At 43.7% G+C, this 12,500-nt stretch overlaps 2 protein-coding genes across 4 annotated transcripts in view; both read left to right on the forward strand.

The window, feature by feature from the left end:
* Positions 1-12,500, forward strand: part of LOC137996687 (tetratricopeptide repeat protein 28-like) — a 27,010-nt gene that overhangs the window by 12,161 nt on the left and 2,349 nt on the right. For 2 of the 3 annotated variants that reach the window (XM_068842214.1, XM_068842215.1), the window contains 2 exons: positions 8,982-9,058; positions 9,949-12,500. The exon at positions 9,949-12,500 is cut by the window's right edge and continues 950 nt beyond it. In XM_068842214.1, coding sequence (XP_068698315.1) covers positions 9,997-12,500 — 2,504 coding nt within the window. In that variant the 5' untranslated portion in view covers positions 8,982-9,058; positions 9,949-9,996. The remainder of the gene's footprint in view (positions 1-8,981; positions 9,059-9,948) is intronic. The other variant, XM_068842212.1, reaches the window with a different exon arrangement.
* On the forward strand, positions 3,918-4,589 carry LOC137995235 (uncharacterized). The gene has a single exon (XM_068840807.1). It carries the CDS (start codon positions 3,918-3,920, stop codon positions 4,587-4,589), a length of 672 nt encoding a protein of 223 aa, XP_068696908.1.

The raw sequence follows: 12,500 nt of genomic DNA on the forward strand, positions 1-12,500 counted from the left end.
AAGCAGAAATTGCGAAAAGCGCTGCCAAAGGTCAAGCTTTCTCTTACATGCCAAGTTCGTCGAGTGACGTACTTCAACACAAGTCCCGCTCCAAGCCAGACCTGAAAACCGTGAAAGTTGAGGCCCCCTCAGTGGTTCGGCATCTAAGTTTTCAGGAAAATCGTGAAAACCCTGCGGACATCGCAAGTGTACGTCGCCCTCAAGACAGCAGCCAGCGTGGAAAGAGTGAGCTGGTCGTCAATAATGTGCCTGATAACTTCCATCAAGAGGCGATAGCACTTCAGCGTCAGCAAACCGCATTACAAGCCCAACAGAACCGGATCATTGAGTTGCTGGCTGTGAATCAGAACAAAGTAAAACTTCCACAGCCTCCTGTGCCTACCTTTGATGGGGACCCTGTTGAATACTGTACGTTTATTCGGGCCTTTGAAAGCCTCATAGAGTTTCGCACCCAAAGCAGTCACGAGAGGCTCTACTACCTCGAACAATATACAGCTGGCGACGTTAAGGAACTGATATGATCCTGTCATCACTTGCCTTTTGACGAAGGGTATCAAGAAGCACGTAGACTCCCGAAGAAAAAGTATGGAGACGAGTATTGTATCGTGTGTGCCTACGAATCAAAAGCCTTGGCGTGGCCCTCCATCAAGCCAGAAGATTGACAAGCTCTTAATAAGTTTTCTTTTTTTCTCTCTAGTTGCCAGAATGCGTTGGCAACCAGCCAGTACTCATCTCAGTTTGATCAGCCAGGAAGCATACAAAAACTGGTTCTTAAACTACCGTTCTACACAAGAGAGAGATGGCGCCGTCGAGTGGATGACATCATGGAAGTGCTCTGCAGACCAGTTTTATTTAGTGACTTTGTTGCCTTTGTGGATAGTGAAGCAAGAATTGTCTCGAATCCAGTTTTTGGAAACATCACAGGCAGTTCCCATACCCAGCCTGATCACAAGCCACGAAGATCCTCGCAATCCTGTCCTACTTCCAAACCGCTAAAGCCAAAGTCAGCATCCTTTGCCACCCAAGTGCAGAGGGGTAGTCCCCAGAGCACAGATCAGTTTCCTGGTGGGGATCACGTAAATTCCGCTGCGTCTTTTATATCTCGTCCATATTGTCAGAAAGACCATGCTCTCGAAGACTGTCATATCTTAAGGTGGAAGCCATGTCAAGATCGTATCAAGTTTCTCTCTACGAAGAGACTTTGCTTCGGATGCTTGTCAGATAAGCATGTCGCCAGGGACGCCCAGTACTAAAAACTTGCAAAATCACAAATTGCACTCGAAGACATCCCACAGTTCTCCATACACCTAGCAGTGAAAAACCCACCGTAGATATTGGTGTTGGTACCGACAGAACTGACGATATTCCCGTCTTGAACGCCATGGCCAACACTGATGAGTGCCCAAATGAAGTGGCTGGGGAAGTACGCAGCAAGACAGCTATGGCCATCATCCCTGTAAAAGTTCACTCGAGAGCTACTAACAAGACCGTCATTACATATGTGTTCTTGGATAGTGGAAGTAGGGCCTCTTTCTGTACAGTCTCTGATGAAGAAACTTGGAGTTAGTGGACCAAAGGTGAAAATCTCTCTTTCTACCCTAGAAAAAAGAAATAGTGCGGTTGACAGTTATCTCGTCCGCAACCTGGTCGTGTCGGATCTCAATGACAATGATTTTGTCAAGCTACACGTTTTATATAGCAGACCTCAGATTCCAGTCAGCAAGGAGGACATACCCACCCAAGACGATATCGACCTCTGGCCTCATCTCAATAGTGTCTTTATACCTCATGTTGATGCTGACATCGGGCTTCTCATTGCCAGTGACATCCCGGAAGCCCTTGACCTGGTCGAGATAAGACATAGTGAGCACGGTGGTCCCTACGCTTCAAAGGACACAAATTGGCTGGGTGGTAAATGGGCCTCTTAGGCGCCGTCGCGGTGAAACTCGGATTGTAAGTTCCTTCATTAAAGCAGACCCTCAGCTCCAAAAAATGGTCGAGGATTTTTACAATCGCAACTTTGTTGACCTTTTCTTCGATGACACAACTGAGATGTCTCAGGACAAATGCCGAGAAGATGAAGTTCAAGGACCGCTACTATGAAATCCCTCTACAGTTTAAGAGTGGCTTCACCTCGATCCCTAACAATACGTCCCAAGCCTTGGCCCGGAACGATTGGTTGAAGAAAAAGCTGATGAAGGACCCCAAGTTACGCCAGGACTACAAAGACTTTATGAGTGAATTGGTGGCAAAAGGCTATGCCTGTAAGGTACCCCTGAATCAAGCCATCCCTGAAGACGGTAAGGTGTGGTATATACCCCACCACGGTGTATACCATCCCCATAAACCAAACAAGATCCGGGTCGTCTTTGATTGTTTTGCTCAGTTCAAAGGATTAGCACTCAACAATATACTGTACAAAGGCCCAGACCTGATCAACTCACTCGTCGGAGTTCTGACAAGGTTTCGTGAAGACAGAATTGAAAACAGATGTTTTACCAAGTACGAGTTCCAGAGAAAGACAGTTCCTTCCTACGTTTCCTTTGGTGGGATGATGACAACATGGCCACAGAAGCACAGGAATATCAAATGCTCGTTCATCTTTTTGGAGCCGTATCGTCTCCGGCGTGCACAAATTTTGCCCTTCATAGAACCGCAGAAGGCAATCAGAGTATTTTCCCTGTTGAAGTCGTCAATACTGTGAAAAAAAATTTCTAAGTTGACGACTGCCTTTAATCGTTACCCTCGGTGGCTGTTGCCATTGCTCATGTCCACGACCTGCAGAACCTACTTTCGAAAGGGGGCTTTAAGCTCACTAAATGGGTTAGTAACAGTCGAGAAGTACTTGAGGCCATTACCGAGCAAGAGCGTTCAGCAGAGTTTAAAAGGCTTGATCTTCACAATGATGAACTTCCCCCTCAGAGGGCAATTGACATGAAGTGGTGTGTAGAATCTGACACGTTTTTTTTTTGACGTTCACCATGAAGCTCAACCGCCAACTCGAAGAGCCCTTTTTTTCACGCTGGTTAGCAGCGTGTTCGACCCTTTAGGCTTTCTTGCACCATTTGTTCTGCTCGCCAAAGAGATCCTTCAAAGTCTCTGCCGAATCAAACTGGCGTGGGACGATGACATGCCGACTGAATACAAGCTTTCATCGTTTTCCGTTACCCGGTCAGTGCTCCCCAAAAGTTTTGGTTGTGTAGTCTCCAGCTAGCTACATCACTTTTCTGATGTGTCAGAAGTGGATACGGTTCAGTTTGCTATCTGCGTTTGGTAAATGCGGAAGGTGAAGTGCACTGTGCGTTCATGTTCTAGCCCCTCTGAAATGTGTATCAATTCCTCGTTTGGAGCTATCTTAAATCCAGGCGACTACGTATCAAGAGGGCTTTCTGCTGAGGCGTTGTTAAACTGTGAGAAGTGGTTATCGGGGCTGGAATTCCTGTGGACCCCTATACATCAGTGGTGAATTGTACCAGGTGCTTCAATGGCATTGGAGGATGACGATCCAGAAGTAAAGCGTGATCGAGAAGTGAAATCCCTTTCAACAACCATAGCACCAATCAGCGTTACCCCGGTCACAGCACTGTCAGACCATTTTCAAAAGTTCTCTGACTGGTATCGCTTGAAGAAATCTATCGCTTGGGTTTTGCGGTATCACAGTAATCTTTTATCGGCGATCAAGACTCGACAGAAGACTGGGCAGATAAAGACGCAACCAGAGGAACTATCACTGATATCAACTGAAGAACTGGAGAATGCTGAAAGAGCGATATTGAAAGTTGTACAGCAAACAGCCTTTCGAGACGAAATTAACACACTCAATAGGTCAAGTGACAAGCGAGTCAAGCGAACAAGTTCCCTCGTAAAAATTGATCCTTTCTTTAGAAATGGCCTGCTGTGCGTTGGCTGAGGCTCGTATGTCGTCAGAGGCAAAACATCAGATTATCTTGCCCAAGAATAGCCACGTCACAAGCCTCGTCGTTGATCATTATAACAGGCTTTCAGGTCACTCAGGGAGACAGCATGTGCTGAGCCTAATACGCCAGAAGTACTGGGTTGTTAAAGCAAATTCCACAGTCAGAAAGGTTCTAACAAATTGTTACAAATGTCGCAGACAGGAGGCACCATTTTGTGAGCAAAAAATGGCTGATTTACCTGAGGATCATTTAATCCCCAGCAATCCTCCTTTCACAACTGTTGGAGTGGATTACTTCGGCCCATTTCAAGTGCGCCATTCCAGAAGTCTTGTCAAAAGATACGGTGTCCTATTCACTTGTCTTACCATTCACGCAGTACCTATCGAGGTTGCCCATAGCGTCGACACTGACTCATTCCTGCTTGCACTCAGGCGGTTTATCGCGAGAAGAGGCCAAGTTCGAGAAATGAGATCAGACAATGGAACCAATTTTACCAGTGGAGAACATGAGCTACAGGAGTCAATCCAAGCCTGGAATAACAACAAGATTTCCGAAGAAATGTTGCAGAAGAACACCAAGTGGAGTTTTAACCCCCCTTATGGCTCACACCACGGTGGAATTTGGGAACGCTGCATTCGTTCAGTGCAGAGAATCTTGCGTGCTCTTCAATAGCAGTCTATCGACGATGAAGGCCTCGTCACTCTTATGTGTAAAGTGGAAAGCTTTTTAAACAGCCGACCAATCACCCAGCAGATCCAGAACCTTGTTTTTCAAAAGGAACACGTGTTCTCTCGGCGTAGATGGCCTCAAATTCAGTATTTGTCTGACATCTTTTGGAAAAGATGGTCAAGGGAGTACCTTCCACTGTTGCAGAGTCGTCAAAAATGGCTATTTCCTCACAGAAATCTGGCTGTTGGCGATGTTGTCCTTGTCGCCGCTAAAACACCCCTCGAAATTGTTGGCCGCTTGGAGGAATCCAAGAAGTTATCCCAGATAAGAAAGGCTTAGTGCGTAAGGTCAAAGCTAAAGTCAAGTCAGCTGTTCTGGAGCGCCCAATAGACAAACCTGTTTTATTTGTTGAGGAAGGAACAAAGAACATTTACCCTAGTTAAGAAATTTCAAGCATTCATATGAAGAACTTTGATTATTTTTCTTGTGGACAGCGTACGAAATATATAGACTTAGGTTAAAGGAATTTGCTTAAAGTTAATCAGTTTCCGCTTAGATCTTACTTCAATTAATAGTTTAAGTGCTTGTTGGACCACGCACTTAGGGGCCGGTATGTAAGATCTAGTAAAACGTGTTAATTGGGTGCCCTTTAATGTTTCGTTTTCAATGTCATTTATGCTTTTACACCGCCTCGTTACCTGTTCTTGTTCTTTATTGTCCCCTTACTGTCATTTACACCCTTTTTGGCGTTCCATTCTAGCACATATTTTTATATAGTTTCTGTCTCGTATATAAGTCCCAAAGTTTTGCATGTTTTTTTTTGGCCTCCTTCCATCAGTTGTAGTTGCGCTAGTCGCAGTAAGTCCTAGTCATCAGTAGTGTCTGGTTTCAGTTACCACAGCTTTCCAGTATTTGTAACAATTTTCAACCCGCATCTTCCACATCGCCAATAAATTGTTTTCCCTTTTTTATTTCGCCTTGTGGTTTTGTGGAGTCTGAGTTGCTACAAGCTTTGAGGTCCGCTTATGGCAGTTACACTGCATGCTAAACATTTCTTTAAGTTTTTATCTGAAAAGAGTTGAATTTATAGAATAGGAACTGTAATAAACTAAAAATTTGTTTCATTTCAAAAATGTTAAAATTGTTAACAAGCTGTAGACTATTGCTAGTTTATTTCCAGTTTCCTGCAAGAAATGAAGAGTGGAAAAAACTGTCATTTTCTGGCAGCACCTGAAAGATGTATCAAATTCAAGCTATTTCGAGCTTTTAAAAGAACCAAAAACTTGCCCAAAAACTGGAAAACAATTTATGGAATAAAAGCTGGAATTTGACTCTGGAATAAAGCTGTCACATTCTAGAAATTTCCAGGAATTTCCAGAACTTAACAGAAAGCTTGAAATTCATTTTGCAAGGGGTCAGTGCCAAATTTTTGCGCAATTCAACCGTCAAAAAGCATCTTGGTACATGGCTTTCTCAAAGGAGACTATATTCACCGGAATAAGCAATGTTTCCGCTGCAATTAAATTCAATAAAATTTTTGGGTAAATGAAATGGAGGATTTTGGAAGCCCAATTTCAACATGCTGTTTGTCAACAAAAGTCGACCTTTGACCACCAAAGCGGAGGCAAGGTATATTGAAATCACACCCGCTAATCTTGATTTATTCACTAAACAATTCGAGACTCTAGGTTTACTGACACAATACAACGTGAATTGACTGATACTACCTTAGGTCAAGGGGAACGTGTCATTGCAATTTAACTGTCTTGGTTTAAGAGTGACATATCCAGTAATTAAAATAACTGACCTAAAAATTTGCATACTAGCAAGATTCATTCCATTCCATATTTTCACGTAAACAAGTTTCCTTAATTCACTTTGTGAACATACCTGCAAAACAAACAAAGAAAGGTATCCCCCTTTATATAAGCATACGCTGCTTGGATTTTCCTTGAAGCCCTCAAACAACCATCAAGCCAGTCGAACGCCTCGTGACTTTCGTGAGTTGTGCCGTGATTGTGTTGTCAGAGCTCTCACGCAAGAGATTAGGACAAAGTACACAGACCATTATGACTGCGTGCAGTTCTATTCAGAGTTTGTTGGGGGAATTTGTGGCATAAGTTCTGACAATCCAGCAAACGTTCAACGCGTAATAATAGCAAAATGTGATAAGGACATCAAGGCACACATGAGAAGTTATAAAGTGTTGGATTCTTCTCTGGATACAGAGGCTAGGCTTTTGCTGGCACGTGCAGGTGAGCTTTAAATGAAATCACTTAAATTAAGATAAAATCACTTTGCGAAATCTGCAGATACTACCTATTACAGACTTAATGTCAAAATCAGAATACCCGGCCACAAGAAATGGACCCGAGAAACACTGCTGCCGCAATGCCACTGCAGTCGTGTTCTTGGATATACCTCGTTCTTTAATCCATGAGGTAAGCACCGCGGCACTGCGGCACTAGCCAGTCTGCTCAGGTGAATTTAATTTATTTTGTTTTCATGGTAACTTTGCCACTGTGCTACAACTTCAGTCATAAATAGTTGAAACTTCGCTAGAACAGCAAGTCAAGCGCAAGTCAAGTTTTTAAAACTGAGCAAAGGTTAATCCCCCCCCTTTCACTGTGTGATGCCCATTCATGTGGGCAGGCGCAATTTTTCGTAGTACATTTCCATGCTGATCAATGTACTCACTTCAGGGACAACTGGAAAAGCGAGTGCTCGCAGTCTCGTACAACGATACATGATTTCACGGTCTTACATATCTTGCTTACTCGATTTTCGCAATTGGAGCGATTGCTGAATACCCCTCCACAAAGGAGCGTTTATGTTCGCGACGATAGCCGCAGGGCCAAAGTGAATGAAAGTGGATTTTGCGCAGTTTGCATCAGATAGAGTGAATTCAGTAGAATGGCTGGTGCCGCAGTGCCTTAGTCGACTTATGGTGACATTTAGCTGAGTAGACTGGCTAGTGCCGCAGTGCCGTGGTGCTTACCTCATGGATTAAAGAACGAGGTATATCCAACAACACGACTGCGGTGGCACTGCGGCGGCACTGCGGCGGAACTGCGGCAGCAGTGTTTTTAGGGTCCATTTCTTGTGGCCGGGGGCCGGGTATTCTGCTTTTGACATAAAGTCTGTAATAGGTAGTATCTGCGGATTTCGCAAAGTGATTTTCTGCTCAATATCTTAATCTAAGTGATTTTATTTAAAGGGACACTGTCATGAATTGCGCATACGCTATCATCTTGCGAAAACGTGAAAAGTGTTAGGTTAACTTTTTCAAGTTGAATCGACAAATTCAAAATGGCGTCCACTGGAGAGGGCCATGGTGGACTAAGGAGAAACTCCGGGAGAAAAAGGAAGGCTTTAACGAATCGCAAAGAATACCTGAAGGAGTGGAATAACACGCTCAAGCATATTTATCTGAAGCAAATAATTTTTCATGCCTGGCTGCAAGCTAAATTCGATGCTGGCTATGAAGCATGCAGCGACAGTGATTTCGCTTTGTACTGCAAACACTTTCGCATTTATTTACTTCTTACTAACCAAGCGCAAGGGCCGTACAGGGGAATATTGGCCAGAGGTCGTGGCAGTACGGACCGAGCACAGAGAGGTCCGTACAAGAACGACCGAGGGCCAATATTCCCCAGTATGGTTTGAGCTAGCTCGGTTAGTAAGTAGTTTATTATATGGTTTTTTAATTTCCTTTTCCTTTGTTTTTGCAATCCCGTAATCGGCCCGTGGGCATTACGGGAGAATAATGCCCTACAATTCAGTCACAATTAGCCAATGAGAGCGTGCGTACTATTGTAGGCATATAATAAAAAAGTTTATTGATCCGAAAAGTTCTTCCTGACAGGTAAATCTTAAATTCTGAGCGCTATGTTTGACATAGAATTCATTAACTGCGAATATACGTGATTCACGCATGTGCAGCTCGTAACAGTGCCCCTAACCCAAACCCTTACCCATACTTGCGAGCAAAAGCCTACCCTCTGTATCCAGAGAAGAATCCAACACTTTATAACTTCTCAAGTGTGCCTTGATGTCCTTATCACATTTTGCTATTATTACACTTTGAACGTTTGCTGGATTGTCAGAACTTGGGCCACAAATTCCCCCAACAAACTCCGAATAGAACCGCACGCAGTCATAATGGTCTGTGTGCTTTGTCCTAATCTCTTGCATGACAGCTCTGATGACACAATCACGGCACAACTCACGAAAGTCACGAAGCGTTCGACTGGTTCGATGGTTCTTTGAGGGCTTCGAGGAAAATCCAAGCAGCGTATGCTTATATAAAGGGGGATACCTTTTGCAGGTATGTTCACAAAGTGAATTAAGGAAACTTGTTTGATTTTCAAGTTACTCGTTCATTATTTCAAACAGAGCGATTCACACAAGCGACATTTTGGAGTCATTTTCACTCACTCGCAAGGCCCCATACCGAAAAAGTCGCCGTCCAGGTAAAGTAATTATCAAACCAAAGTAAAACGTATTTTTCTAAAAATGGTTTTGGTAGTCCTTTATTGTGACAAAGTTTGGCAATTTTCGATTTTTTTATCTTGCATGGTCTTAGGTGAAAATTGCTGAGAGGCAATCTTAATCTACAAAGAATCATTGTATTGATAGTTATATATATGTATGGATTATCTTGCAAAAATTTTAATGTTACACTCTATGGCTGATGATGATGTTTGAAACATCGAAACATGTTCCTTGATCTCAAAAGTGTGGTTGTGTTTTTAGTAACACTTGTGCTATCCAGATCATTTGGAAAATAATGATAATATTGACCAATATTAGAAAACAGATACTCTACCCAAAGGCCTCCAAGTCCAATTATGGAAATGTTCTTTTAACAATTTCCCACAACGATAACATTTTAATGTTTGGTAAGGCAAATTGCATGCGGCAGCTAACCGCTATAAAGAGGTTCCAAATGTTGAAAACAAGTGGTTCTTATTAAATGTCAGTGTACCTGAATTCCGAAAGACTATTGTTGCCTAACTACTATGTTTTCAAGCACCATTTTCTGTTCAGTGGGTTAACACCTTCTTCTTCGTGCTTGTGTACGTATTAAAGAAAGTGATGTTAAAATTAAAGGAACAGCTGCAAATAGTGTTGCACTTGCTTCTGCAATAAAACTGCAAGTGTGGTAACAACACGTAGGTCAGGCGACAAGCCGTCAAAGGTTAGGCACCTTATCTTCTGCAGAACTGCTAATAATAGGCTATTATTCAAGCGTAATCATGTCACTAAGATAAGATGGCGCTTATCCATGAATTGATTTAAACCTTAAACCTGATTCGATAGGCAATGGGAAGCCAATGAAGTTCGTTCATTCATCTTCTAGGTGCACCCCAGATTTCTGAGAAAAACGTGCTGGTTTTGATTATCAACAATGGTGGATAAAAAGTTGGACCTTTTGGAGCGGCATATGCAAGAGCTTAGCGTTGCAAGAAAGGAGGGAGACAGACAAGGCAAGGGTTTGGCTTATTTCAATCTTGCTAGATACTATCAGGGCACAGCTGACTTTTATCAGGCCATAACAAATTACACAGAAGCATTAGCCATTTTTAAGGAAGTGGGTTTCAGGGCCACAGAAGGAGCAATCTATGGCAATCTGGGCAACGCTTATCAAAGTCTTGGTAACTTCAAGCAAGCCATAGAGTACCACCATCAAGATCTTAGTATCGCAAAAGAGGTAGGGGACAGGGCCGGAGAAGGAGCAGCCTCTGGCAATCTGGGCAACGCTTATCAAAGTCTTGGAAACTTCAAGCAAGCCATAGAGTACCACCATCAACATCTTAGTATTGCAAAAGAGGTAGGGGATAGGGCCGGAGAAGGAAGAGCTTATGGCAATCTCGGCAACGCTTATCAAAGTCTTGGTAACTTCAAGCAAGCCATAGAGTACCACCATCAAGATCTTAGTATCGCAAAAGAGGTAGGGGACAGGGCCGGAGAAGGAGCAGCCTCTGGCAATCTGGGCAACGCTTATCAAAGTCTTGGTAACTTCAAGCAAGCCATAGAGTACCACCATCAAGATCTTAGTATCGCAAAAGAGCTAGGGGACAGAGTCGGAGAAGGAGCAGCCTCTGGCAATCTGGGCAATGCTTATCAAAGTCTTGGTAACTTCAAGCAAGCCATAGAGTACCACCATCAACGTCTTAGTATTGCAAAAGAGGTAGGGGATAGAACCGGAGAAGGAAGAGCTTATGGCAATCTGGGCAACGCTTATCAAAGTCTTGGTAACTTCAAGCAAGCCATAGAGTACCACCATCAGCATCTTAGTATCGCAAAAGAGGTAGGGAACAGGGCCAGAGAAGGAGCAGCCTATGGCAACCTGGGCAACGCTTATCAAAGTCTTGGTAACTTCAAGCAAGCCATAGAGTACCATCATCAACATCTTAGTGTTGCAAAAGAGGTAGAGGACAGGGCCGGAGAAGGAGCAGCCTATGGCAATCTCGGCAACGCTTATCGAAGTCTTGGTAACTTCCAGCAAGCCATAGAGTACCACCATCAACATCTTAGTGTTGCAAAAGAGGTAGGGGACAGGGCCGGAAAAGGAAGAGCTTATGGCAATCTGGGCAACGCTTATAGAAGTCTTGGTAACTTCAAGCAAGCCATAGAGTACCACCATCAACATCTTAGCGTTGCAAAAGAGGTAGGGGATAGGGCCGGAGAAGGAAGAGCTTATGGCAATCTGGGCAACGCTTATCAAAGTCTTGGTAACGTCAAGCAAGCCATAGAGTACCACCATCAACATCTTAGTGTCGCAAAAGAGATAGGGGACAGGGCCGGAGAAGGAGCAGCCTATGGCAATCTGGGCAACGCTTATCAAAGTCTTGGTAACTTCAAGCAAGCCATAGAGTACAACCATCAAGATCTTAGTATCGGAAAAGAGGTAGGGGACAGGGCCGGAGAAGGAGCAGCCTCTGGCAATCTGGGCAATGCTTATCAAAGTCTTGGTAACTTCAAGCAAGCCATAGAGTACCACCATCAACGTCTTCGTGTTGCAAAAGAGGTAGGGGACAGGGCCGGAGAAGGGACAGCCTATGGCAATCTCGGCAACGCGTATCAAAGTCTTGGTAACTTCAAGCAAGCCATAAAGTACCATCATCAACATCTTAGTATTGCAAAAGAGGTAGGAGACAGGGCCACAGAAGGAGCAACGTATGGCAATCTCGGCAACACTTATCAAAGTCTTGGTAACTTCAAGCAAGCCATAGAGTACCACCATCAACGTCTTAGTGTTGCAAAAGAGGTAGGGGACAGAGCCGGAGAAGGAACAGCCTATGGCAATCTCGGCAACGCTTATAAAAGTCTTGGTAACTTCAAGCAAGCCATGGATTACTACCATCAAGGTCTTAGCATTTGCCAGGCAACGGAGGACCTAATAGGGCTGGCATTCACATGTTATCATATTGGTCTTGTTCATGAATTTTTTGGCGCGTTGAGCAAAGCTCTTAATTACCATCGTCTAAGCGTTTACTATTTTGATGAAGTTAGGCGTCTTCTTCAGTCAGAGGATGCATGGAAAATAAGCTTTCGTGACAGAAAGGGGTTTGCGTACATCGCTCTGTGGACAGCACTCTTGAAGAATGGAGAGGTTGATGAAGCTTTGAATGCTGCTGAGCAAGGACGAGCACAGGCTTTGGCAGACATTTTAAAGATGCAATACAGCGTTGATGGGAAACCTACAATGAAAGTAACTATCTCTTTGGTTATGAAAGATCTACCGTCACAAACTGTTTTCACGGCACTTGAAGGGAACACGATCAGCTTCTGGTTGCTAAGAGATGATATCGGGATAAATTTTAGACAAAAGAAAATCGAAAATGGAACTGCCAAGTCTCTGATGAAAAGTACTTTAGAGCAGATCAATGCAGGGGCCGTTTTGGGATG

Source organism: Montipora foliosa, chromosome 3, assembly GCF_036669935.1.
Source record: "Montipora foliosa isolate CH-2021 chromosome 3, ASM3666993v2, whole genome shotgun sequence".
In the NCBI taxonomy this organism is placed as follows: domain Eukaryota; kingdom Metazoa; phylum Cnidaria; class Anthozoa; order Scleractinia; family Acroporidae; genus Montipora; species Montipora foliosa.

What these genes read in the sequence shown, in the direction of transcription:
- LOC137995235 (XM_068840807.1), top strand. Translation starts at nt 3,918, where the DNA reads ATGTCGTCAGAGGCAAAACATCAGATTATCTTGCCCAAGAATAGCCAC.